This window comes from Perca fluviatilis, chromosome 19, assembly GCF_010015445.1.
Source record: "Perca fluviatilis chromosome 19, GENO_Pfluv_1.0, whole genome shotgun sequence".
NCBI lineage: Eukaryota > Metazoa > Chordata > Actinopteri > Perciformes > Percidae > Perca > Perca fluviatilis.
Genome location: NC_053130.1, coordinates 9,733,091 through 9,757,331, shown reverse-complemented (window position 1 = coordinate 9,757,331; position 24,241 = coordinate 9,733,091). Strand labels below are relative to the sequence as shown.

Here is a 24,241-nt window from a genome sequence, read left to right as displayed (position 1 = left end):
GCTGAAAAAGCTGTCAAAAAAAACCCTGAAAGCTGAAAAAAGGGAGAAACAGGAGGGATCCCTTCTCCAGTGTGAGCTGGGATGAGAAAGTATAGACAATGAATGGATAGTATACTGTAATGATTTGTTAAATTGTGCTGGTTATGACATGATTTTGGTGTAAATGTTGTCTGTTGTCTGACGTCTTGAAAGTAGCATTATACCCTGCCAATAAATTAATCTGAACTGAGCTGAATCACTAGAAAAAAGACAGTATATGCTGCAAGAATAAAGTCGAGATCAGAGATGGAAACCAGAGAGAAATAAAAAATAAAAATAAAACCGTACAACAAAAAGACAAAAACATGTGTAAGAGAAAAATTTACATGAGCAGAGAACAAAAGAATTACGAAAATAATCGTAATTTGCGCTGCAGTATGGTGTATGTGAGTTCTATGTGTTATTCATTAGTGTGTGTGTACAAAGCCAGTCAGATTAACATTGCATTGAATAATAAAGTCACACTAATCTGATAGCCAGTGGGAGAAAAGGAAAAAAGACAGAGGGAGGAAGAGAATAAAAGAGCGGGGGAGTAATAACACCAATCAGAGAGCATTAGCAGAGCAGAGACCATGCAGTAATTGGAGCTGTGAAGTGTGACTCATCAACAGCTAGCGAGACCTGAGACACACACACCCATTGAAAACCATCAGCCACTTGTACCACTCTCCCTTTATCTTTCTGTACTGCAATCACTATTCTCTAATTAATTTACACACCTTTTTTTTGTGCACACACACACACATACATAACCACTTTCTCATATTTAATTTGCACAGAAACGCAATACATCCCTGGATTCTTCACATCTGAATCTATACATACAGACACACATGCAATCACACACACTCTTTCTCACACTTGCATCAACACACCCACATACAGAAATACACACACACACACACACACACACACACACACACACACACACACACACACACACTTCTTTCCCAGCTTGACATTCGCACTGTTCTGCCAGCTACGCCACATAAGTGCTCCTTCCTGTGCTGCTCGCCCACCTGCTGCATCGCACACCATATTACTGAGAGAGAAAGCATATTTTTAACCTTTCTGAGTGAGAAACACTTAACAAAAATTGCCATCTCTCCTGTGAACGTCACTCAAAATGTCCCCTTTTTCAGCATGCATTTCCTTTCACATAGGGACATAGGCTCGTGCAGGTGGTGGACAGGTTGTTGTGCTTGTGATCTTTTGATATTAGTTTAGTACCAAAAGAAAGTCACATTCATGTGATTTGAGTCAATTATTCTAGCAACTAAAGTAACATTTTGATGTTGGTGAAAGAAATTTGTCCTGCATTATAAAAAAAAAAATCAAACCCTTTTGAAAAGGCAGCTCAATATGTTACACATTATATCAACATATACGTTTACTTTATTACAAGCTAAGGTTTAGATTTACAAGTTACACTGATACTTAAGCAGGCCAAAAACATAAAAATATCTGTAAACAATCAAAACCCTAGAAAGGTTGCAGAACTGTGACCACAGACTTTGTTATACCCATCATCAAATATGATGAGCCATGTCAAAATATGGATTTAAGGTTTCAAAGGAAATCTCTCTGGGGAAAATAAATGTAGCTTGCACGTTATCATCACAGGCTGTGGTGAGTGCAGAGCTGGAAGTATTTTCCTTTAGACGGTACCTTAGTCTCTTTATTGGCACTGGGGCCATCACTTTCTGTATCCATAGGCAAAGCAGAAGTGTTGCTAACATGTGCGATCTATCAACATTTCTAGCCTTAATGGCTTAACTAAACTTTTAGTTTGTACCAAGGTCCTAGTCTGGAATTCAATTCCTACTAATTTAGTAAACTTTAACTTGAGCTTTTGTAAAAAAAAAAAAAAAAATCATTATTGATAACTTTTAGTACCATTTTACTGTGTTGTGAAATTACAGATGATTGCCTGGTTGTTATCTGTAGCTATTATGCTCCTGAGATTTGAGGTTTACTTGTCAAGGGAAGCCATACAATAGGCTTCTTGATTGCTTTGGGTCTGCACATGTGGTGTGACTGTTTCTTTCGGTATTTATTTCTTTATTAGGATCCCCATTAGCGCTAGCATAAGCATTGGCTTTTCTTCCTGAGGTCCACACACATACAGTCAAACACACTTACAGTATACTCACAAAACACAACAAGCAAAACAGCTCATCTCATTGAATTTAACAAAGCACAGAAAAGAAACTAAAATGTCATTAGGCCAAAAACAATATTACCAATCAATCACAATTCCTCTAGAATTCAATTTGCATTTTTATTTTTTTACCTTCGTTCATAGAAATAAATAGTAATTCTCAATAAACTAATTATTGTCTGAATGATTTTAAATTATATATGTATCCATCCTGAACTTTCACATTTTGCCAAGGGGCAAAGAATGACAAATGTAGGGTTTTTGTTAAGATTTTTTTTCTGTGATTTATTTGCATGTGTATGTGTATTTTGGTATTGAGCAGATGTACAAACGGGAAGAAAAAATAAAGTACAGCCAAAAATGTTTTTATTACACAACCAAACTCTTTCCTTGAAAGTTGTAAATGTTTAATGAAATTGCTTTAGAGTAGGTGTTATTAAACTGTACAGGTTTGAAAAGCCTGTGTGAAACACACTTAATAGAAATCACATGAAGCCCAAAGTTGATTTTTGGCCAGGGTTGACACTTTAGTAGTATATATATCATTGCAGACAAATCAGCAAAACCGCCATTCAGCTTCTTTCCAGCAGTAGGTTATAAGCTCTCTGAATAAATGACAAACAACACTGCAAAAATCCTTCATGTTTCGGAGTTTAGTTTAATGTTTCTCTTCAATAAAGGACGGGCACTTTCTGATGCTGCTGTCTAGTCATGGCTTTCATGTACTTGTTGCATGATGATTGAGGCTCTCATCCGGCTGCGTCTCCACAATACTGAGTTGCAAACTTTCATCTCTCTGCTCACTTTTCTCCGTCTCGTCTCGTCTTTCTCTCCTGTCCGTCTTTCCCCGATTATCTCCTTTGCCCCTGTCCACTCTTTGTTCCCCATCAATGCCTTGTGCCCGATCATTAAGATGCACTCCATCACTTTGTTCCATACCATTTCCCACCCCTGTTTTATTTGTACATCCTGGTTCAATTCTTAGTGTTCTCAGATTGACACTAGCCTTGATAAAGTAGTTCTCCAGCTCTGCCACAGGTCCCTTATCAGAGAACAAATGGTGCAGGTATGCCTGGGCGTACTGATCTGACGTGATAAGGTCCAGGTTAATGGAGGAGGACACAGTTGCAGAGGTGGTATCCAGCCCAGAGACGGTCCTTCTTCTCCCTGTTAAGTTCAAATTAGTTCAGTTAAATGCAACTTGATTGAGAAAGGCATAAGCCATTTCCTTGGTTATTTCTAGAAAGTCTACCTGTCTCTGTCTTGATAGCGGATAGAGGGATGGTCACACTCTTTCCTGTCTCTCTGTCTGTCACAGTGAGTCCCGTCATGGATCCCTCCTCTGGCACCTCGCTGGAGGGGTCACATGATGCCAGACCCCCTCGACATTTCACGACACACACTGAATTAGACTTATAACGCCTATAATGAAAAGATGGGGGGATGACAGGATAGAATTGGGGAAGAACAGACAATTTATAAACGCATTCATTAATTTAGACAGAAACCTGGATTCATCATTGCAACATTACAGTGATGAAATGTTGCAAGCTTAATGGGCGAGGGCCTGTCTGGTGGTTGATGAAGAAATTGTAATAAGTTTTGGCTTTCATGTTTTTTTCCTCATTTTGCTCACATGCTGTTGATTCTGTCATGATTGCAGCTATTGCCTGTCTGACTGGATATTTCTTTACTGCACGCAGCAACTCTAAATTGTAAGCTGAAGGTTTAGGGCTAGACTTTTATGACAGTCTGATGTGCTTTTTGTGTGTTTTTCTTGTCAAATTTGGTGCAGGCTGAAGCGCTTGACTCCTGTCAGTATGCTTTATTAGGCTCCTGCTTCCACTGAAGTGCTGTGTGTTTGCTGTCTGACAACATGGTCTCAAAATCTTCAGTGTTTGTAGTTGACCGTATGCTGTGTAGTACACTTCCGTCATAGGTTGTCCACCTACAGTCTCAAGCTCTACCAATCATAATCAGTTAAATTAGACTCCATGGCACTGTGAATGGCTCACGCAACTGTATTTTTTGCTGGCCAAATTTAATAATAATAATTTAATTTAATTATTAAAAATAATAATAATAGTAATAATAGTAATAATAATAATAATAGTAATAATAGTAATAATAATATAAGAAGAAGAAGAAGAAGTCATTACAACTAAAGAGTCAACTCCAAGCATTTTTAATGTCCAGGTCATTCCCAACAAAGTGGAGTCAAAGAGTTGACTCTTCCACTCAAGTTGCACGTTTAGACAGCAACATCCCAGCCAAAAAGGGTAAATCTAAAAAAACATTAAATAACAAAAATTGCCAACTTATCATGTCTCACCCCCACAGTAACCAGACACCATTTCCAAATTGTAGCACACTTTGTAGCCCCATTAGTGGCCCAAATAGGCATACACATGTGATTCTATGGAGCCAGTACCCCACAAACCCATTAGTTCACCACATGGACATGTAATGAGAACCTCCGCTATGGTCCCATCCCTTCATGGCCCATTAATGCATGTTACTAACTTAGTTCTGGAGAGCTTCTTCCCCAAAGTCCTAATGCTTACTTACCTTGAATATTTCCTTGGATTGTGGTGCCACCTGAATTGTGTTTGCACTTGCTGCAGTGGTCCTGCTTGACACCCTGCACTGCTAATACTATTATTTCTAGTCCTAGTTCTATTACTTTTATTGTAAATATAATTGCCACTGTTCATCATACCAACTGCTATAATTATTATGAATCATATTTCTATCATATTTCTGTATATATGTATCTGTGTCTCTGTGTCTCACCCGGCAGCAGCAGATGGCCGCCCATCAAGAGCCTGGTTCTGATGGAGGTTTCTGCCTGTTTAAAGAAAGTTTTTCCTCACCACTGTCGCAACAAATGCATGCTCTTGGGGGGGGAATAGTTGGGTATTTATAAATTATAGAGTGCGGTCTAGACCTACTCGATCTGTAAAGTGTTCTGAGATAACTTATGTTGTGATTTGACACTATAAATAAAATTGAATTGGTTGATTGGTAGAATCCTGGCACTAATGTATTACCTGTAAGCAGGTATGATCTGGGTGAGGTCTTCCTTGTATTGCTCCAGTGCAGCCCTTGCAGCCAGCGGCTCAGCCTGGCCCTCAAAACCAGCCAGGTGAACCAACATCTGGGTGTGAAATGCTGCTCCACTGGCCCAGTGCCTCAGAGACCTCGAGGAACAGATAGTGTAAGAACATAACACACCTCATGACCACTAACCAGTGATCAGTGTTCTACTGCATTATACTGAATAGTACTCTGCTCTCCTCCATGCAAAAATGTTGTGTTCTACTCTATTGTTTACTCTATTAGGGTTTCTCCAGGTTTGACCAAATCCAATTTAAGACTTGTTGAGACCTTTTTAAGACCATTATGAATGAAATTTAAGGCCTATATCACGATATATAAAAAGTCAGATGTCAGAGTCCGGAAACATTGTCTGAAACAATTCCCAGATTTTCTCACTGACATTATAGGACTGGTGTCTAGATTGGCTGCAAAATAAGTTGCACGTTGGTCTCATTTGTAGTCGTAATACAGTGAATTATATTTGGACTAGCGACAGAAAGAACTACAACACCACACAATAAAAAAAAACAATAAAAAAAACATTCTAAAGCGCTGCGGGAACATTTCAGTGAGCATTAGAAGAGGTGTTACAGTGATGTCGGAAAATTAAGACCTGTTTAAAAGTATTTAAGACCTAGGACACAATACGTACTTACTGTAAAATTTTGATTTTGAAATTTTAGACTTTTTAGACTGTTTAAGACCCCGCGAAAAGCAAACAATTCTTCCACTGCCCTGTATGCTGCTCTAGTGTATGACACCATCCTCTACTCCACTGTGCTCACCTGTTGTCAGAAAAGTTATGCTTACTTTTCTTTTAGTGTTAACTATTTGCTTGAAGTAAATGCTAACTATTTCTGCCTCTCATGAGATAATCATGAGAGCCACTGACCTTGTGAAAAGCACAGAATGCCCCTGAGGGCAGAGCGCATGTGGAGATGCTGGGCCTGACCAGAGATAATTAGACAGTATCTCCTTTGTAATACACTCCCTGATTATTATAAAAAGACACTGCTGTAAACACATAGTCATTTTGTCTGTACTTACTGGGTGCTGTAAAATTGACTCCGCTTAAAAAACGAACTTTAAGACAACTTCAGTGATTTTTTTTTAATGATCCTAACACCTGTACTGTATTGTCTCACCTGGAGTCACAGTCTCCCCCCAGCAGACAGGTCTTCAGCTGGGTGAGGGTGAGGCTGAGCTGGGCCTCAAGTCGAATGGAGTCCTGGATCAGCCTGCTTTTGTCACTCAGGTTGATCCTGCAGCGCTTCAGGTACTCCTCCATCACCTCCTGGAGCTCCCAAACTCTCTGCTGGAGGTAGAAATGAATGCATAGAAATTGCAGTATTGCAGTTCTGGCACCGGTCTTGATAACTGGATTTGGGGTAGTAGGGCTGCAACTAATTATTATCATTATTGTTATTTTTATTGACGATTCATCTGTCGATTATTTTTCTCAATTAAATCGATTAGTTGTTTGGTCTATAAAATGTATAATTTTTTATTTTTTTAAATTAAAAAAAAAGAAAAAATTATTTTTTTTTATTAAAAAAAATTAAATATTTTTTTTTTTTTTTTTTAATAAAAAAAAAATAAAAAAAAAATGTCAGAAAATGGTGAAACGTGATCAGTGATCGATCAGTGTTTCCCAAAGCCCAAGATGACGTCCTCAAATGTCTTGTTTTGTCCACAACTCAAAGATATTCAGTTTACTGTCACAGAGGTGTGAAGAAACTAGAAAACATTCACATTTAAGAAGCTGGAATCAGAGAAGTTTTATTTTAATTTGATAAAAAAATGACCTATTATCAAAATAGTTGGCGATTAATTTAATAGTTGACAGCTAATCAATTAATCGATTCATGTTTGTGGCTCTAATTTGGGGATTCATAACTATCCTAAACGTTCTGTGTCCCTTCATCACTTTGTTGTTACAATAAAAATCAACATTTAGCAGGCTCGTCAAAAAGAAAATTGGCTGAAATGTCTCAGTAGATATATACAGGAATATACTTTCATACTATATCAAGAAATCTTTTTACTTATTCCCCTCATTATTTTCTATCAGAGGCTTTACCTGGCATGATGATGACCCCGCTGACTTCCCTTTCACACCTGATGACTGTTTCGATGACGAGTAGGCCATGTCCATCACCATAGTAACCACCAATCCCACCAGGCCGGCCAGGCGTGGCTCATCTGAAAAGGATGCCAATCGGCCAATCAGATCCTTCAGGTAGGTTGGCGCCCTCTTCCCAATGTCGCCCTGCAGCTGCGTAAGAAGGAATGAACACAAATGTCCATGCTTAAACGGTAACAGAATTTCAGCATACTGCCTCTTACTATCTGTCTCAATAAAATAAAAATGCGAGGCTAGTTGATTTAGCTCTCTTCTTTTCAAGAACAACTTTAAACTGCATTTTGTCACAATCACATTGCTCCTTTTGGCCACTGTATTGATTTTGCAACCTCTTTACAATCCCCAACAGGACCACATTTCTAATACTGAGTGGTGCTTCATTGTTTGGCACAATGCTCTTTCTTAACTGTCTCAAGGCAACAGCATCTTTCTTTCCCTTCATGTTCATCTCCACCTGCACTGCATGACTGAACAGATGATTTAAAGGGGAAATCAATGAGCAGTTGGCCCGCTCAGTCTATTTCAGAAGGCACAGATCACCTCGTGTTTTGTAGTCGGTCTATGTTTTGCTCATATTAAGCATCATTATCACTGATCTGTCACACTTTCTTTTCATTCTTTTTTATTTATTTTAATTGAAAGAACAAAAAAGGTACATCGCCAGTATGTACATACACAAAAAGTCACTACCAGAGGTGTACCTACATATACCTAATGGCCCTGACACAACAAGCCGATAATCGGCCGTCGGACAGTCTGGCGAGGTCAGTGACTCAAGTCTGTTTGGTGTGTTCCGTGCCGTCGTCCGTCTGAGGAGCTGTCGGCGTTCATTTTGGCCAACCTGACTTGCTGGGTCGGAGGGCGGGCAGTCAGACTCCACCAATCTGATTGGTGGAGTGCTAACCCGGAAAGAACGAGCGGGATGAGTGACGAACGCCTCTCAAAATCTGACGAAAATCTTTTAAACTGACCTTTGTCGATCTGAAATGAAGACAGATTCAGCAACTGCATGGCCTATTTCTCGCTTAAAATGTTTTCAGAAACACGTTTCTATTTTCGTAAAATACGAGATCGTATTTCGAACAAGCCGCCCTTACTATCGGCTGGAGAAGCACAGAACATATGCTCAAGACGGCGTCGCTTCGGTGTGTTCCAAGGCACTTTTTGGACGTCGGGGAGCCGACTGATCAGTCCAACTGTCTTTTCTGCTGACGGTCAGCCGTAGGGTTAGTGTGTCAGGGGCTTAATACACATTAAATCAAATGTATCATAAGTAGGCTTATATGGGAAATTTATCAAACACAAAATCAGTCTTAATTGCAGAATTAATCTTAATGTCTCATAGTGTTGCCGTATTGGTGCAGTTCTTAAAAAAAAGTGTTCAAATTTTGGTTTGGAGTCCGCCCATTTCTTCTTGTGAATGTGGTATTTTCCCAGTTAAAGATTATATATTGTACAAAATCTCAATCATCTCATTGCATTCAAAACAAATAATTATGTCTTTATCCTCAAATTGAATTGATTGGCTAGTTTTCCTTCTTATAAGATGTTGAACATCAACCCCAAATACTTTCTTTTCACTCTCATTAACCTGCTGTAGTTGTTCCTGGAGGCTGGCGGCCTGGGAGTCAAGGCTCTCATCGTGATTGGCTAGGAGAAGAGGGTGGACGACTCCGAGGACAGGTACGGCACCGCCCTCCAACATGGCATTGTAGAGGAGAGAACCAATCGCATCCTTCACTTGAGAAAGCTCTTCTTCTGATGAGAACAGCTGGCCCATAATGGTATTTGTGTCCTGTGTGTATTGACAAACCAGTAATTTCGTATTTATGGCAGCATCTGAAGAATAGAAAAGAGAAGAAAAAAAAACTCAACCGTAAGTAATAGGTAAGGTAATAGAGTGTAAATACTAAACCTTTAGCATTGAATATATGGTGCTTGTAGTGAATCACATACTCAGATAGTGTAATTACAGAATCCTATTTTATTTTTTACTAAATATAAACAGGGTTCAAAATTTACTTTTTCATCCACCAGCCAAATGGCTAGTGAATGTTCAATTTAACAGCCACTCAATAGATCACCATTGTTCTTTTGGCTGGTGAATGAAGCAAATCTACCAGCCACTTGCATATTTGACCAGCATGTGGCTGCCATGGTAAATGGTGCTAATTTTGTAACCCTGAATATAAACATCTAAATTAAACTATGACCTTAAGGGTTTCAATACAAGTTGTTATATTTAGAGTCTACACAACGCAAGACACAAGCAAACTATAATTCATCATAAAAGCAGGACGAACAATTTTAAAAATACCTCCAAAATAGCACCGTCAAATTTTACACTGACGTTCCAGCAGCATTTCAGCAGTCACATCTAATCTCTCACTCTGTTACTGCACACAGTAGAGTTGTGCTTTGGGCGGCCTCTGTCTCTTCACCGCCACACTTCCCCGGTAGATGCTAGATCGGATCCGCTAGAAGTGTCGACGTCACGGGACGTGCCTCGCGGCCCGCATTTTTCTTAATCTGATTGGCTTACCTTGGTATTCTTACCCTAACCACTCCCCATGCCTAAACCTAAAACTACGACTAGCGGATCCGATCTAGCATCTACCCACTTCCTCCTGTGCCCACCCCACCAGCTGCAGTGAAGAGATTAACCAAGACAACACAGCAGCAGAATGTAGCCGAGCAGTAAACCTAGACCTCCCCCTAGCTGCAGTGACCAGGAAATGCAGTTAGGCTACTGTGAATGCTGGGTACACTCAGTATGGATGTCAGCCTGTTAGGGTTTGTCTCAGTAATCTCCATCTGAGACGGTTTTTGTTGCCTCTTTTCTGTTGGTGCATGGAGAATTAGAACCTCTGAGAATGGTGATTTTGCACTCTCTCTTGTAGTGCTATCTTTATGTGAATGCATGGTACTGAAATTAAACTAATTATCCTTGTGCTTAGGGGACTCCCTGGAAGACTGCATAGGTCCTGAATGAAAGTAATAGCTGCAAACTCGTTATGGCTGTGTTAAACATTGAAAAACTAGGCCAAGGGCTTTCAGCTTTTTTTCTTTTTTTTAGCTAAATGGAACAGTGGCCTTGGTGGTGGTGTGATGTTGACTTTTTTTACATGATAAGATATGGTGCAAGGGGATTTGGGATTTTATGTAGTGTGAGAGACGTTCTTTGTTAACTAGGACAAGGGCTTGTGTGCACTGTCCGGCCTCCTCAGAGTTTTGTGTGTATTACCAGCTGTAGCTAAATGAAATCACCCACACTGTGTTTGAGCCTGAGCTCAGGATAATGTGCATGTCTTCATATCTGTTTAATCCTTTCGATTAAACTTGCTAGACTGTCCTCCTCATACTGTCACCTGTTTTTCACAATCAGTTTAAAACCATTATTTTATTTTATTTCCAATCGGTGTGTGAGCAATTATAGCTGCTTATTAGTCTGATATTTCCCTTAAAGTTGGCAGAGACCAAACCAGAGCTCAAAGAGAGTGAATGTTGAACTTACATTCATCTGGTGGTCAGAAACATGACTCCAAATTAATGCTCATGTTGCTCCGTAACTGCTAGATGGGCAACAAAGCAAATGTTTGCAAACATGAGCCATATCAACTTTAAAAGGTGGCAACATGTTGTGTTGTGCAACGTGTTGGCTGACCCCAAGTGACCAGCAGACTTATCAATGCAAGTATCTTTTATTCCAGCAAGGACTCAAAATTGTCACATCAAATTGTTGGTAGGTATGGGCAAGGTACTGTTGCTACACACGTGCTGTTCTCCGGCCCCGTTTTACAAGAATATTGGACTGAAATAATTTAATTGCACACTTGTTCAGGTTTCAGAGTGCCAGAGCATTTATTTCTGGGTAGGGCAGCTCAGTTACTCTCTCACCAATCTGATAAATAGCTCTTTGGAATTAGAGTAGCAGAATTTAGCAGATAACCTAACTTGGCTGTAACCAACTGCACCATAAATAGGAAAATAGGCCATTTTGAAATTAGACATTTTGACATGAAAAGAAAGCACAGGTATATATAAAAATACATGATGGTTTGCTGGCTCACTGTCAGAGAGCCTGGTACACTTGGAAAAAAAGCCACAGTTAATGTTATTAGTAACACTTGGGACAAGACAAAATGCCTGCTGGGAAAAAGGCCTATGAGATTATAACTCATAGGATAAGGAGTTTGGTGAATTTATGTTAATTAAGATAAAGAAAACATAATATCTGGGGTACACATGGGAAGTAATTATTGAAATGGTTAATATAAATAGATTGTTTGTTTTTAAAAATAATACAACTTGTGTGAGCTAGAGGCACCTTGGTGTGTTCACTTATTTATGGTTGGTATACCAAGATGTCACAGTGAATTTGACAATGACATGTTGATGTTTAAAAACTTCAAGGCGGTGAAGCTTTACACAGTAGGCACGAAACAAACCGTACATTGACCAAAACACACACACACACACACACACACACACACACACACGTCTCCTTATTTCTCTCCATCCTGTCTGCTTTCCATCCGCCTGCTCTATTTTACTTCTCCTGTTATTGGTGCTGGGATTGTGTGTGTCTCTCTCATTCTCTGTCTCACTCCATGGATGGCTGTTTTGACACACTTTACACTTCTCTGAAAGCAGTAAATATTTAAATGACCTTGTGTCACACACACACATCAGCGCTCAGAAATGAGCAGGGACGCACACATATACTGTACATGGTTAAATGGGGAGAATTCACTGCTCCTCTTGCTTTCGGTCTGATTTATTTCGCTCTGTCTCTTTGTAAAGGTCTATTTTCCATCTGAGAGTGAAGTGAAGATGAAAGGAAAGTAGAGGGGAGGGTGGGAAAGAGATGAGAGAAAAGAGAAAAAGGAAAGATTAGGTAAAGAGAGAATAGAAGGGTGAGACAAAGTAAAGGTGATGTTGATAGAAGAGAGGAGTTAAAGGAGAATGGCAGATGGACTCAACTTACCTTAAGACACACACACACACACACACACACACACACACACACACACACACACACACACACACACACATAGTCTGGCCTTCTAAATGACAGCCCATTTGAAACCATACTGAATATAAATCATCACATACAGAATGTTTACTTTTACAAGATAATACCACTTGAAACTCAAGTTTATATTTTTTAAGTTAGAAATTAAGATGATTTATTGAGGTAGTGGGTTGAAGTGTCTGTATACACTATGTCTATGTGTGCTTGTAAAGACAGCGGAAGTTCACCCTATTTTGTCGTTTGGACCGATACATTTCAGGATCAGTGGGAAATTGTATACCGAACATTGTTGCGTGCTAAGCATGTTCATTTATTTTTCCTTTTCCGTCCATTTCTTTTATCTCTATTCTGTGCCTCTTTCCCCTCATCATCATGTCTCCTCTTCCATCCTCCATCTTCTGTATCCTCCTCCCTCTGTCTGATCATTTATGCAGTGTAGAGGATAATAAAAACAGGTTTAATGTACAGTAATACATCACGCCATGGCTGGTGTGCCAAGCGGCATCCATTTTGTGAAGTGCTCATGTAGCAGCAGGCTAAATACAGCAGGGCTAATTATTGCAAATGGCAGCTGTTAAAAGGAGTATTAATGTCTCCTTTCTACATGGATACGTCCAATATTATGGGCTGATAGATGTTGGGTCAGGGCATTCCACCAGACCCCCTGTCCTAATTGCCTTCATCCCTGACAACACACCAGGGCTAAGTACAGCAGAGGGTGACCAGGGGGAGGAAAGCCATGGCAGAGAGAGAGAGAGAGAGAGAGAGAGAGTGAGAGACTAATTAATTATGTTTTAGTCTTCCAGTCAGGATTAAGTGAGAGATGGCTGAGCTCAGCAATTCACAAGTACTAGACACACACACACACACACACACACACACACACACACACACACACACACACACACACACACACACACACACACACACATGCACACGCACGCACACGCACAAACACAGAAGATAATTGCTAAATACATTGTTTATTTAATTTAAATTGTGAATGGAAATTATTTAACGTAGCAACTGTGAAATGAATAACAACATATTGTTTAAACACTTATGAAAATGATATATCGATTGGCTGCAGCCCCTGAATTTGGACAGAGCTTATTGTCTATGGTAAGAGAGACCCCTACTGGACCATAGGTATATGTACTGGACAAGCAAGGCCAATACTAGTCACTGCAGTCTGAAGACGTAGTTCCGTTTCCGGTGTAAACAAACAACAAATATGGCGACGTTAAGAAGGTATGGCGAACTTCTACGAGATATGAGCGTTTGTTGACAGTGAACACATTATTCAGCATAATGACTGACGCCAGAAGTGAGGCGAGTTTAGTTCGCTACTACTGCACCGCCGGCAACGGGATGGAGCATTTCTTAATCGACGAGGTGAAGCTGAAGCTGGCAGCGGAAGATGTAAGCGTTTGTTTTTTTGTCAGTAGCCTACGAGCAAAGAGAGACAAACCAACAGTCACATCGGCTGTTAAAAAAACTCCATTCGCCATCCGTTAGTTTTTTCGAGAACTTGATAGACAGACGTGTGAAAGATGCCCTTTTGATTTGTAACCTGTGTTTAAACCTAAACCCATTTGAAATATGTTGTCAGACGTTGGCTGAAAATCCAGAATTAGCTTGAACTAGCTTGGTATCAGTGGTGGAAAGTAACACATGTTTTTTGGATGCAACTCAGCATTCTTTCTCCTCCAAACACGACAAGTTGAGTTTTTACCAAAAAGTTCTATTTCGGTTTCATCTGACCATATGACATGCTCCCAATCCTCTTCTGGATCATCCAAATGCTCTCTAGCAAACTTCAGACGGGCCTGGACATGTACTGGCTTAACGTTACGATCAGGGCCGGCCCTAGACTTTTGGGGACCCTAAGCAGGATTTGGTTTGGGGACTCTCCACATTACACAACTTGTGTATTGTAAATATTAGTTTAAGCACTCATAATGTACAAATATGCATTTAAAGACTAATGTGAGACATTAGCAGCAACACTATCTTTAAATAGACCGGCTCTGTTATGAGCTCTATTGTGGGACATTTCAAGCGCTCTTGGGGGCCACGGGGCCCTAAGCAGCCGCTTAGTTCGCTCATGGGTCGGGCCGGCTCTGAGTCGTTACTCAAATAACGTTAACGTTACAAATTTAAAGGTAACTGTTACTTACTTGAGTTTAAATGTTCTACTTTATAGGCTACTCCACTACAGTTCAGAGGCAAACATACTTTTTACTCTTCTTCAGTTATTTGATTTAGTTTAGATAGCCTACTTTCCAGATATAGATTATGAAATATGATTCAAAATAAAAGATGATATTATTATATCAATAACACTTTATTCATCCCCAGGGGCCAGGGACATTCACAAGTTAGCTACCCAGCAGTAGGCTATCGCAAAATATAGAATTACATACCTAGGCTAAAATTAGCCCCACCTTTACCAGTTGCAATATTAAAGTTATTAATGCATCAGCAATCATGATCCAATAATATAATATGCATTATATTAAAATGGGCTATTCTGCAAAATTAGTATTTTTTTGATATATTGTGATCCTAATACTTTACATGTGAAATGCATGGCTTTGTATTGAAACAGTAGTTCTGCACTGTGATGTTACTTTTACTTAAGCAAAAGATCTGAGTTCTTCTTCCACCACTGCTTGTTTTGGTAAATAATGAGATTGGCTCAGTTTCGCCCGTCGTCTTTTACTTTCCCTTTTAGCTTTTAGTTATTCGTTTAATTTCATTCTTTTCTGTGATGGCCCTGCCCCAATATCAGCCATAACTACAGCAGATAACTTCTGAAATAAAATAAAAATACAATTAGGCCTATATAAAGAAATCTCCTGATACCTTTTCCCTGGCTGGATACAATAACACAGGCTTTTCCAGTGTTATTATTATATTATGTTATGAAATCTCTGACCTATCAGAATGTGTGCTCAGTAGCGGCGTCTACCTGCCTGCTGTTTGTTACTTTGTGGGAAAAATCGGACCAGTGCAGAGGCATTAAAAAAACTCAACGTGACATCATGACTTCTCGTTAATATACACGCCACTTTCTAAAGCCAAGTGGCACGTTATCTGTACGCATTTTGAGCTATCCGCGTGTATGTCTACACCATATACAGCTGACGGGTTGCAGACTTATCTCAATAAGTGGCTTATGTATGACACGCCAAAATGGCATACGAATTGGCGTGTCATACATACGCCACTTATTGAGATCAGTTATCAAGACGCATAATCGCTTTTCAGACGGTTGGGTTTAGGAAACGTGACATGTGGGACACGATTCCCGGTCTCCTGGGTGAAAGTCCACTTATTGAGATCAGTCTGAAAAAACTATATAAAAATAGTGTTCTTTTCACTGTTAGTATCGTTTGCTGTTAAGGTCATTTATGATCATCAGATAAAAAATTACACAGTTTCAGAAACATTCAAAATTTACATATAGTCGCTTTAAGTTAAAACATTTTTTTTTAAACTTTTGTTGTTGTGTTTCCAGGTGTGTCAGATGCCAGGTAAAGTGTTGTTCAGCTCCTCGGTGGGCATCAACAGAGTCAGTGAGCTCAAGGCTGCAGAGAGGCTCTTCCTCCTGTTGAAACAAGACTTGCCTGTGCAGCTCTCTGCTAACACTAACCCAGGTACTAGCCTGACACGTTGAATGCACATATACATGTAATACAAAAAATGGGGAATACCTTGGCAGATATTAAATTGTATGCCTGTCTTTCAGTTATTTTGCACCTTCAAAGTTTAAAAGTCTAAACTCATAATGGCATCATTATAATGATCCTTCCACACCACTGAAAGAAGAAATCCCCAAATGGAAACCAAACCACCATAAAAATTCAGTGCCTAATTGCCTTAATTTTGTACTGATTTCAGTGTTGTGTGCTCTGTAATGTTCATAGCAAAAGCAGCCTCTGTGCTGCAGTCCAGAGTGTTGGGTGACAAGAATCATTGGACCAGTGCTGTAATGACATGGAGACACCTGCAGGGGGAGCTGGAAGGCAGAAGGACTACTGTCAACCCACCAAGCACTGCCCTGGGAGTGACAATGAAGAGCGAGGAGGGGAGCAGGATTGAAGAACAGAGGGGAAAGGAGGAGGAGAAGTGCGATGAGGAAAAGAAGAGTAAGAGAGAGACAGCACAGAGAGGGGAAACGTCAAGCGGGGAAACCTGTGGAGCGGAAGCCCAGATACTGGAGAAAAAGAGAAAGAGGGATTCTGAAGAAAAAGAGTCTAATAGTGACAAAAATGCAGAGAAACAGAGGACATCTGAGAAAGAAAGAAAGAGACAGTACAAAGAGGATGATGAAGAGGGGAGGAGGAAGGTTATGGAGCTTAATAGCTGCGGACAAAATGGAAAAAGAGAAACGATATCGGACACAGATTTGTATAGCAGAGGATCAGTTTGTGTCAACGCAACACCAGAACAAGACCACAATCTGGAAAGAAGCTGCATGAAGATGGATGACATGGCAAAGGACTTTGCTGTGAAAAATGTGGAACATGGTAATAAAATAATTGTTTCTTTTTTTTCTTCAGTTTTTAATTCAACATTTATATTTAAAAGGCCTTTTATTTCTGTTGCTGATTTTGTTTTGTGTTGCTTCCCTTCTGCCTTGTTGTGTTTGCCTCCGTATGATGAAGAGAAGACTACTGGAGGAAGAGATAAGACACTACTGCAACCCAGCAGGATCAAACCAGAGCCTTCTTCTCCTGACCCGTTCTCTTTTAGGATTAGCTGCAAATGTACTGGATCTCTGTCACGATACTTTAATACACAGGTAGTGGAAATTAAAAATGCACATGACAAAGCATAGTAAAGTCAGAATATTGTCACTGGCAATCATATGTTTAGGCTAAGAAGTAATAAAAGACATAAAACACAAATAAGTGTATATTGTGTTCAGAGGAGTATTGTGTGTTTGCATATTGTATCTAATATAGGAGGTGAGCAGAGTGATTGGAGTAGGCCTGAGCAAACTGCTGGGCTGGAAGACTGACCTGAAGAATCCACAGCTGGAGGTAAACTTTGTTTTACTGTATTAAAAATCTTCCTAGTTGTGTTGATTTGTGTCTAGCTAGTTAAAAAGATAATATTCTGGATGCCTTTATGGGCCTGACGTGTGATAACGTAATTAGTTGTTTGATTTTTATTTTTTTTATCTGCAGGTAAATGTTAATTTGAGTGATGACCACTGCCTGCTGGGGATCCCACTAACCAGGTTATTGAAAGAAACTCTTTCTCTACATTTTAGCACTTATTACTTATGACTGTACATCAAAGCCTGCTTAAGAAGCAGACATTGAACAGAGCCAGTTGGTAATAACAACATGCTTTTGATCATTTGTATTCCTTACTGCTTTGTACCATTGTTGTAGTTTCTATGGTTTCTTGGTGTTGTGGCCAATCGCATCAAAAGTCACTCACCAACAGCAAGTGCTGCTGTATGTTCCCCAAATAATCCCAAAACATTATTGAAAATCAACTGCAGGGACTGCAGATAAAAAATAATCTTCTGGCTAACTCTGGCATATTGACAGAAACCTGTATTAATATGCACTGTCCCTGTAATAAATAAATAAAGTCTGAGAAACAGTGGATTTGGACGTGGTGGTGGGTTATACACATTTTACCATATTGCATCTTTATTTAATTTGATAAGCAGTCATAAGTAATGGGTGTCCCGTCTCTTTCCTTCAGGCTACCTCTGGCTCACCGGAGCTACATTAAAACCACAGGACTGAGATCTACTGTAGCCTGGGCTATGGCCTCATTGGCTCAGATACAGGTACTAACACACAGAGGTGCTGGGTGCCTGCTGCTGTATTCTTTATTTATGGTTTGTACATTTTGGACTTCTGAAAACCATGAGGAAACTACTTTATCATCTATATGCAAATCAGAAGGCATTATTCAATTATGTAAGCAAGGGACTTCTTTTTGTCTTTGTTGTAGAGAGATCTTTTGCCATTTTAGAGTTTTTGTTTGTTTTACCAATACCCTAAAAAAGCAAGGCAGGTTTAGACTCATTAAATGTGACCCTTGAGCCTTAAAGCTGCAGTAGGTAAGATTGTGAAGATCCAGGACTTTGCTAACAAATTTGAACATCGACAACTTCTCAGTCCCTCCCCCCTTTCTGCTGAAGTCCAAACCGTCTCCTAAGCCCCTCCCACACAAGGGAGTTTGACAGAACTGCCGACATGTCAGACAACATTTTCAATAACTAAACACTAACACAATGTTAACTTTACTCACCAACAGTAAAACGATGCTAACTAGCAGGCTAGCGTTAGCCATTTCAGCATAACATCAGACCGACCACTGTGCAAACGTTACTATTATCCTCACCAACCTAGCTTTGTGGACTTTTGACTACTAATAACCAAGTGAAAGATAAATCATTCATGGTAATTATGTTACCTGTTGAGAAGAAATGTGGCTGCATCTGCATCGTTCTTCAGATCTTTAAAATCCCGGAGCTCACGCCACCTCTGAAAAGCCTCTCCATTATTCACCTGAGTTTTGGGAAACCTTTCTGCAACTCGTGCCCGGGAAGGGGGAGGGGAGAACGCTATGATATGCATGTGCCTGAGCAGTGATTGACAGGCAGATAGACACCCCCTGTGGCCCTGATTGGAGAAAATCAACCGGGAGCGGTGGAATTTTGCCAATCGCACTACAGGCTATAGGTGGTGCCAGAGGAGCTGGATTTTTTTTATATTACATAATTCATGTAGTTCTACTGGAACATAGGGTCAGTTTCAGCAAATATGACAGAAAGTTAGTTTTATAAGACTTACCTACTGCATCTTTAAAGCTGCTACACTAAAGCTGTCCTCATTTTCAAACGTTTAGCATGGTGTTTGTTGTCTATAACTTGACTGTGTGACTGTGATGCAATATTGCTCTTCAGTCACTGTATGCGTTTGACCAACTGTATGTACTGTATGTTATCTCCTGTTTCCCAGCCAGGCTTCCGTGTGGTCGACCCCATGTGTGGGGTGGGAACCATCTTAATAGAAGCAGCACAGGAACATAAGGTCAGGACAGAAATCTACAGAGCTCCTGTATATATGTCAAGTGTAGAAAAGTTGGAATAGTGAACTTTTTAGGGTTTGGAATTGGACAAAACGTATAAAACATTTGAAAAATGGTTCGGCGATTGTACACATGGCTACACATTTTATACAGATGTTGACCTGATGTTTGTTTCTCACGTATTGCCTAAAAATTTAAATAATAAAAAAGCACTAATACATTCTAATTGTAATATTTCCTAGTCACAATTAGTGCACATTTTTTGGTTTTTGACATGATTTAATACATTTTGTTTATTGATTACTTTTAATTTCACAAATCAGGTCTTAACTGAAATATCAAAAGAAGTAGAAAGATTAAAACATAGTGTCATTTTTAGAATAGTATATACTGTGGAGTGCAATTGGAACACTCCTACTATAATACCATCTATCACTCTCAATGTGATCTCCAGGCTTCCCATTTTCTGGGTATGGACATTGATGACGGACAGCTGCAGAAGGCCAATGAGAACGTAGAGTTTGCAGTGCTGGGAAACCGGATACACCTGCTGAAAGCTTCATCTATGAGTAAGAAACATGCACAAAATGATCACTGAAATAATCTTAGATGTTTGTCATTAAACCTTTTTATATATATTTTTCATTAAGGTAATGCTTGTATCCAGAGAGAGCTACAGTCGGTGTCTCAGTAAAATAAATTTCTGGGTAGGAGTTTTATGGTACAGCTGTGTATACAAATTAACAGTCAAATAGTCAAAGGCCAAAGTACAGTATTAATACATTGCTTTTTTGTAAAAGGGGAAATATTTGCCTTTTAGAAAACTGTCACATGAACAGAAATATAGCTCAAATTGAAATACATTGTGAACACTTTTAAAGCATTGTCAACGTGCCAAACTGTTACAAATGTTGTGATTAATCTCTTGCATAAATTTGATCATTAATCCCAGGTGATAATGCACTTCACTTAATCCATATCTAGCTTTTAGAAATTGCTTTTATTTAGCTTTGCTTGTGATCTGGGGATCCAAAGCTGCATGTTTTGGATGGGAATAAGTGAGTGGGAGGTGAGAGTGAACCCTGCTGTCGTGTATTAAATTACCTCTTGACTTCCCTGTCGTGTGTGTGTGTGTGTGTGTGTGTGTGTGTGTGTGTGTGTGTGTGTGTGTGTGTGTGTGTGTGTGTGTGTGTGTGTGTGTGTGTGTGTGTGTGTGTGTGTGTGTGTGTGTGTGTGTGTGTGTGTGTGTGTGTGTGTGTAGTGCTGCCTCTGCCCAACGCCAGTGTAGATGCTGTAGTCTGTGACCTGCCATTTGGCAGGAAGTTTGGCACCAAAACAACAATGGCTGCCAACCTGCCACTCATCCTCACTGAGATGGAGAGGTTTGTGCCTCTGTTTCCATCGCTTCCTTTAGAATTGTTTAGTGAATCAGAAAATGTTACTAGTGGTTTTGTGTGTGTGTGTCTGTCTGTGTGTGTGTGTATTACATTTTGTCCTGTTGTTTTTAAAGTAAAACGAGCGCTTTTTTTATTATGTATTTTGTAAAAGTCCTCAAATAATCTTGGTCCACAAAAAAAGAGCAATACCTATAGTTAATTGAATGTTTGTGTTTAGAATCCTCTGTATAGGTGGTACCCTGGTTCTCCTTCTGAGTCCTCAGTTATCTTGTCTCCTGAAAAAACTCCTGGCACAGAAAGACTCTGGACCACCGTCTAACCAGGAAACAAAGCCTCAAACTGGGATACAAGACTGCCCATCTCCTTCTCCATCTTGCTCAAAGCAGCAGACATTTCAAATCCTCCAGGGGGTCAAATCCCCACTTACCCAGAAAACAGACCCTCGGTCTGTGCTACAACACAGTCTGCCTCCCCCTCTCTCCGCCCTGAAGCACCAGGCAACTCTTAGAGTCAGCTTAGGTGCGATAGATGGGCTTATCCATAAATATGTCAAGACGGAAACTTGATTAATTTTGTTGGAAGTTACATTTCAAAGTAATTTACCTTCTTTTTCTTTGAAAACATATGAAGAAATATATATATTTTTAAAACACTGTTGAATTGTGAGTTGTGTGAGCTGTGGATTTGAAATTTTGCTATTCCAGAGATAAATAATCTATCCATTTTCCTATCCTACATTTAATTTACATTCAAATCATGGTAACTGCATTTGAACCGGACTTGTGGCAAAGGTCTTGATTTGTGCTTTTAAAGTATTACTCCTATGGAGCTATTCTGTTCTTCATATTGTCAGCAAATTCCATTAAAAGACCAAAACCAACAATGTTCCAGTTTGTCTCTCATAATTGTGCAAACTCCCTACACTGTCTGTGGCACTCAGCCCCAAACCCATTGGTTCCTAGTGAATATGCAAATGTATAGTGTCACTAACCTTTAAACAGCTTCGCACCGCAGTCTTTAGCAAATGTTAGGAGTAAATAGTGTGTCTTCTAATTAATGCATGTTTGGTGCTCTTGAGAGTATTAACGACACCAGGATGGTGAATGTCCATGTTCATGCTGAAGAAGCAACATGTCACCCAGTGCGTGTGGCTCACAATGTATTTTTGATAGTTTCTGGAGGTCAATCGCACAGAAGAAAAAGCTATACCAGTCTCTTCCTACACCGACAACACTTGTTAGGCTTAATTCATTGTTGGTTTGGGTCTTTTATTGACCAAAAATATGGAATATCACTAGCATTATCCTGTCAGGTGACTGGAATGACAACTAAACTTTTGTTCTGCCTGTAACACAGACCCCATCAGCTGAATCACAATGCTGCCATCTGCGCTGTTTAGCCCTGCTTAGCCCAGTTTTATACTATAGGACCAGACAAGGCTACACAGGGCTTTGTGTTTTCATTCATTTCCCTTGAGATGCAAATTCCCTGTATGTTTGTTGCCTGTACATATTACAAACTGTGGCTTCACCTTCATCGTTTGAATTCAATAGTTGAAATTGATCAGGTAAAAAAATATCGGTTTAGGTGAAAATCAGGTATAAGGTGTTTTTCTAACCTTTTTAATTTTAACCTGCACAACTAAATTAACAAAGTTATCTGTAGTAAGAGTAGTAATAGCAGTAACTGTAGTTTTATCACCACACGTATCTCTTGAAACAAATTGTAATCTTAAATTTAACAGCTCCTTCTCCCTCGTCAGACTCCATGGAGAGTGTACGCCATGATGTCCATTGCGCATGCTCAAGCGCATTGGAAGCCATGTTGGAGCTACAGTGGGTTCGGGCTGGGATTTTCTGACGCTGTATGTTTTTCTTAAAATATCTGTTTTCATATATTGTCGGAGTTCGTCAAACGTGCGCGATCGGCGCCGTAATCGGCATTGGAAATGATGAACTCCAGTGTCGACCTGTCCCGGCGGAATCCGCAGGAGGATTTCGAGCTGATCCAGCGGATAGGAAGCGGCACATACGGAGATGTGTACAAGGTACAGCTGCAGTGAGGGAAGCAGCCACAGAGGTCCATTATCGGACACAGTGGTTAGACACGCAACGTATAGTTTTCCTGTGTAGCCCTTCAGTGTTGTAACAGTAGAAAACAAACCATGTAGCCATAATTAGCTCGTTTCTGAAATACTTGTCTTATTTCGTGTTGATGTTTACTGATGCAATATTTAGTCTGCTACTCGTGTACCTAATTCCATTGTCGGACACATAGCAGAGATGATGTTTTATGACTGTTATTGTTTTGGCCTTTCTCCCCGACTATTTGCGACATTATGTACATCAGGGTTAACGTTAAAGAAATGCCAATTAGTAGCTACAATTCTCGGTCGCCGAGTAATCCTAAATAACCATAGCTAGCGTTGATCGTAAACCGCCAGTCGGAGCTCGGGCGCATACTTTACGTTAAATCAGATTTTTGTCGAGCAGAAATCTAACGCTGCATTCAGGTGCTCCTCGGATGGTCAATTTTCCCGAGTTAGGGAGTCGTTCTTCCGAGTTCGGTTTGTTTGTGAGCTTGAAGTCGTAATGTGGAAAAAACAAACATAGGGCTACAAAGATGTGTTGTATTTTATTGCTCTGAGCGTTTCAACAGTATTTGTTTCCACATTGAAGCTTTATATTAGTGAGTTTGTCCCAGATGTGTTGCTGCACCAGTAAAAACCACTAAAATATATGCACCAGTTAAAAACTTATAAAATATTGCTTTAGCTACCTGACTTGTTATCAGGGTTACGGCTAATAAATACATTTTCTAACTAATCTATGTCACTCTACAGTGGGCAGCGACTAACTCTTACAAACTAATATTAGGTCCTATGTGGGTTAAAACATATGCAATTCGTGTATTTATAAAAAAGTTTATTATCATTAACCCAATATTTACTTTCGTCCGCGATGTAGCTAAATGCGTATTAGGACGCCAACTCAGAAAGTCGTAGCAACAGTTTCGCCCACTTTCTTCTTCTTGTCGTTCCGATTTGAGTCGTCATTCACGTGGATTTTCCTAGTCTGTAACTCATTTTCCGATTATTCCGACATCACATGAATGCAGCAATATTCACTTTGTACTCTAACGTTACACAAGTGTTGGTCGTTACAAAGAATTAAGCATGCCATGGCGACGTGTGTGTTTACTCGCCGTAGACTGTGGCCATTGTCTAAAAAAATTGCGGTAAACAACTACCATTAATATTAAATAACGATTGATTTAGAAGTGTCCGATAAAAGACATTA

At 39.8% G+C, this 24,241-nt stretch overlaps 3 protein-coding genes across 14 annotated transcripts in view; 2 read left to right on the top strand and 1 right to left on the bottom strand.

The window, feature by feature from the left end:
- Positions 1 to 2,549: 2,549 nt before the first annotated feature.
- Positions 2,550 to 10,024, bottom strand: LOC120548339. 4 transcript variants are annotated; one of them, XM_039784533.1, is made up of 7 exons: positions 9,760 to 10,024; positions 9,034 to 9,281; positions 7,380 to 7,568; positions 6,445 to 6,614; positions 5,251 to 5,400; positions 3,453 to 3,622; positions 2,550 to 3,367 (listed from the first exon to the last, which is right to left on the bottom strand). In XM_039784533.1, the coding sequence occupies exons 2-7, from the start codon at positions 9,220 to 9,222 to the stop codon at positions 2,919 to 2,921; spliced, it is 1,317 nt and encodes a 438-aa protein (XP_039640467.1). In that variant the 5' UTR covers positions 9,223 to 9,281; positions 9,760 to 10,024; the 3' UTR covers positions 2,550 to 2,918. The 4 variants fall into 4 exon arrangements, with proteins under 4 accessions (XP_039640467.1, XP_039640466.1, XP_039640465.1 ...); XM_039784532.1 differs by having other exon boundaries at positions 6,445 to 6,611; positions 7,380 to 7,574; positions 9,760 to 10,022; XM_039784531.1 differs by having other exon boundaries at positions 7,380 to 7,574; positions 9,034 to 9,237; positions 9,760 to 10,020.
- Positions 9,311 to 21,825, top strand: thumpd2 (THUMP domain containing 2). 2 transcript variants are annotated; one of them, XM_039784529.1, is made up of 11 exons: positions 9,311 to 9,329; positions 16,001 to 16,139; positions 16,410 to 17,012; positions 17,151 to 17,287; positions 17,451 to 17,528; positions 17,676 to 17,728; positions 18,208 to 18,295; positions 19,476 to 19,547; positions 20,000 to 20,114; positions 20,807 to 20,927; positions 21,160 to 21,825. In XM_039784529.1, exons 2-11 carry the CDS (start codon positions 16,010 to 16,012, stop codon positions 21,506 to 21,508), a joined length of 1,746 nt encoding a protein of 581 aa, XP_039640463.1. In that variant the 5' UTR covers positions 9,311 to 9,329; positions 16,001 to 16,009; the 3' UTR covers positions 21,509 to 21,825. The 2 variants fall into 2 exon arrangements, with proteins under 2 accessions (XP_039640463.1, XP_039640462.1); XM_039784528.1 differs by lacking the exon at positions 9,311 to 9,329 and adding an exon at positions 13,681 to 13,899.
- A 914-nt stretch (positions 21,826 to 22,739) lies between these two features.
- The window catches only part of LOC120548335 (mitogen-activated protein kinase kinase kinase kinase 3-like), a 61,340-nt gene continuing 59,838 nt past the window's right edge, over positions 22,740 to 24,241 (top strand). For 3 of the 8 annotated variants that reach the window (XM_039784519.1, XM_039784521.1, XM_039784520.1), the window contains exon 1: positions 22,742 to 22,989. In XM_039784519.1, the coding sequence (XP_039640453.1) occupies positions 22,891 to 22,989 (99 nt within the window). In that variant the 5' untranslated portion in view covers positions 22,742 to 22,890. Of the gene's footprint in view, positions 22,990 to 24,241 lie in introns of all 8 variants that reach the window. The other 5 variants (XM_039784516.1, XM_039784515.1, XM_039784517.1 and 2 more) reach the window with 3 other exon arrangements.

Excerpts from the sequence above, each read along its gene's own strand:
- LOC120548339 (XM_039784531.1), bottom strand. The coding sequence starts at position 9,222 with ATGGGCCAGCTGTTCTCATCAGAAGAAGAGCTTTCTCAAGTGAAGGAT. Across the intron at positions 7,575-9,033 it reads TCCAGGAACAACTACAGCAG|CTGCAGGGCGACATTGGGAA; the intron begins GTTAATGAGAGT and ends CTTCTTACGCAG. Across the intron at positions 3,623-5,250 it reads CAGATCATACCTGCTTACAG|GCGTTATAAGTCTAATTCAG; the intron begins GTAATACATTAG and ends TTTTCATTATAG.
- thumpd2 (XM_039784528.1), top strand. The coding sequence starts at position 13,789 with ATGACTGACGCCAGAAGTGAGGCGAGTTTAGTTCGCTACTACTGCACC. Across the intron at positions 17,013-17,150 it reads TGTGAAAAATGTGGAACATG|AGAAGACTACTGGAGGAAGA; the intron begins GTAATAAAATAA and ends CGTATGATGAAG. Across the intron at positions 20,928-21,159 it reads ATCCTCACTGAGATGGAGAG|AATCCTCTGTATAGGTGGTA; the intron begins GTTTGTGCCTCT and ends GTTTGTGTTTAG.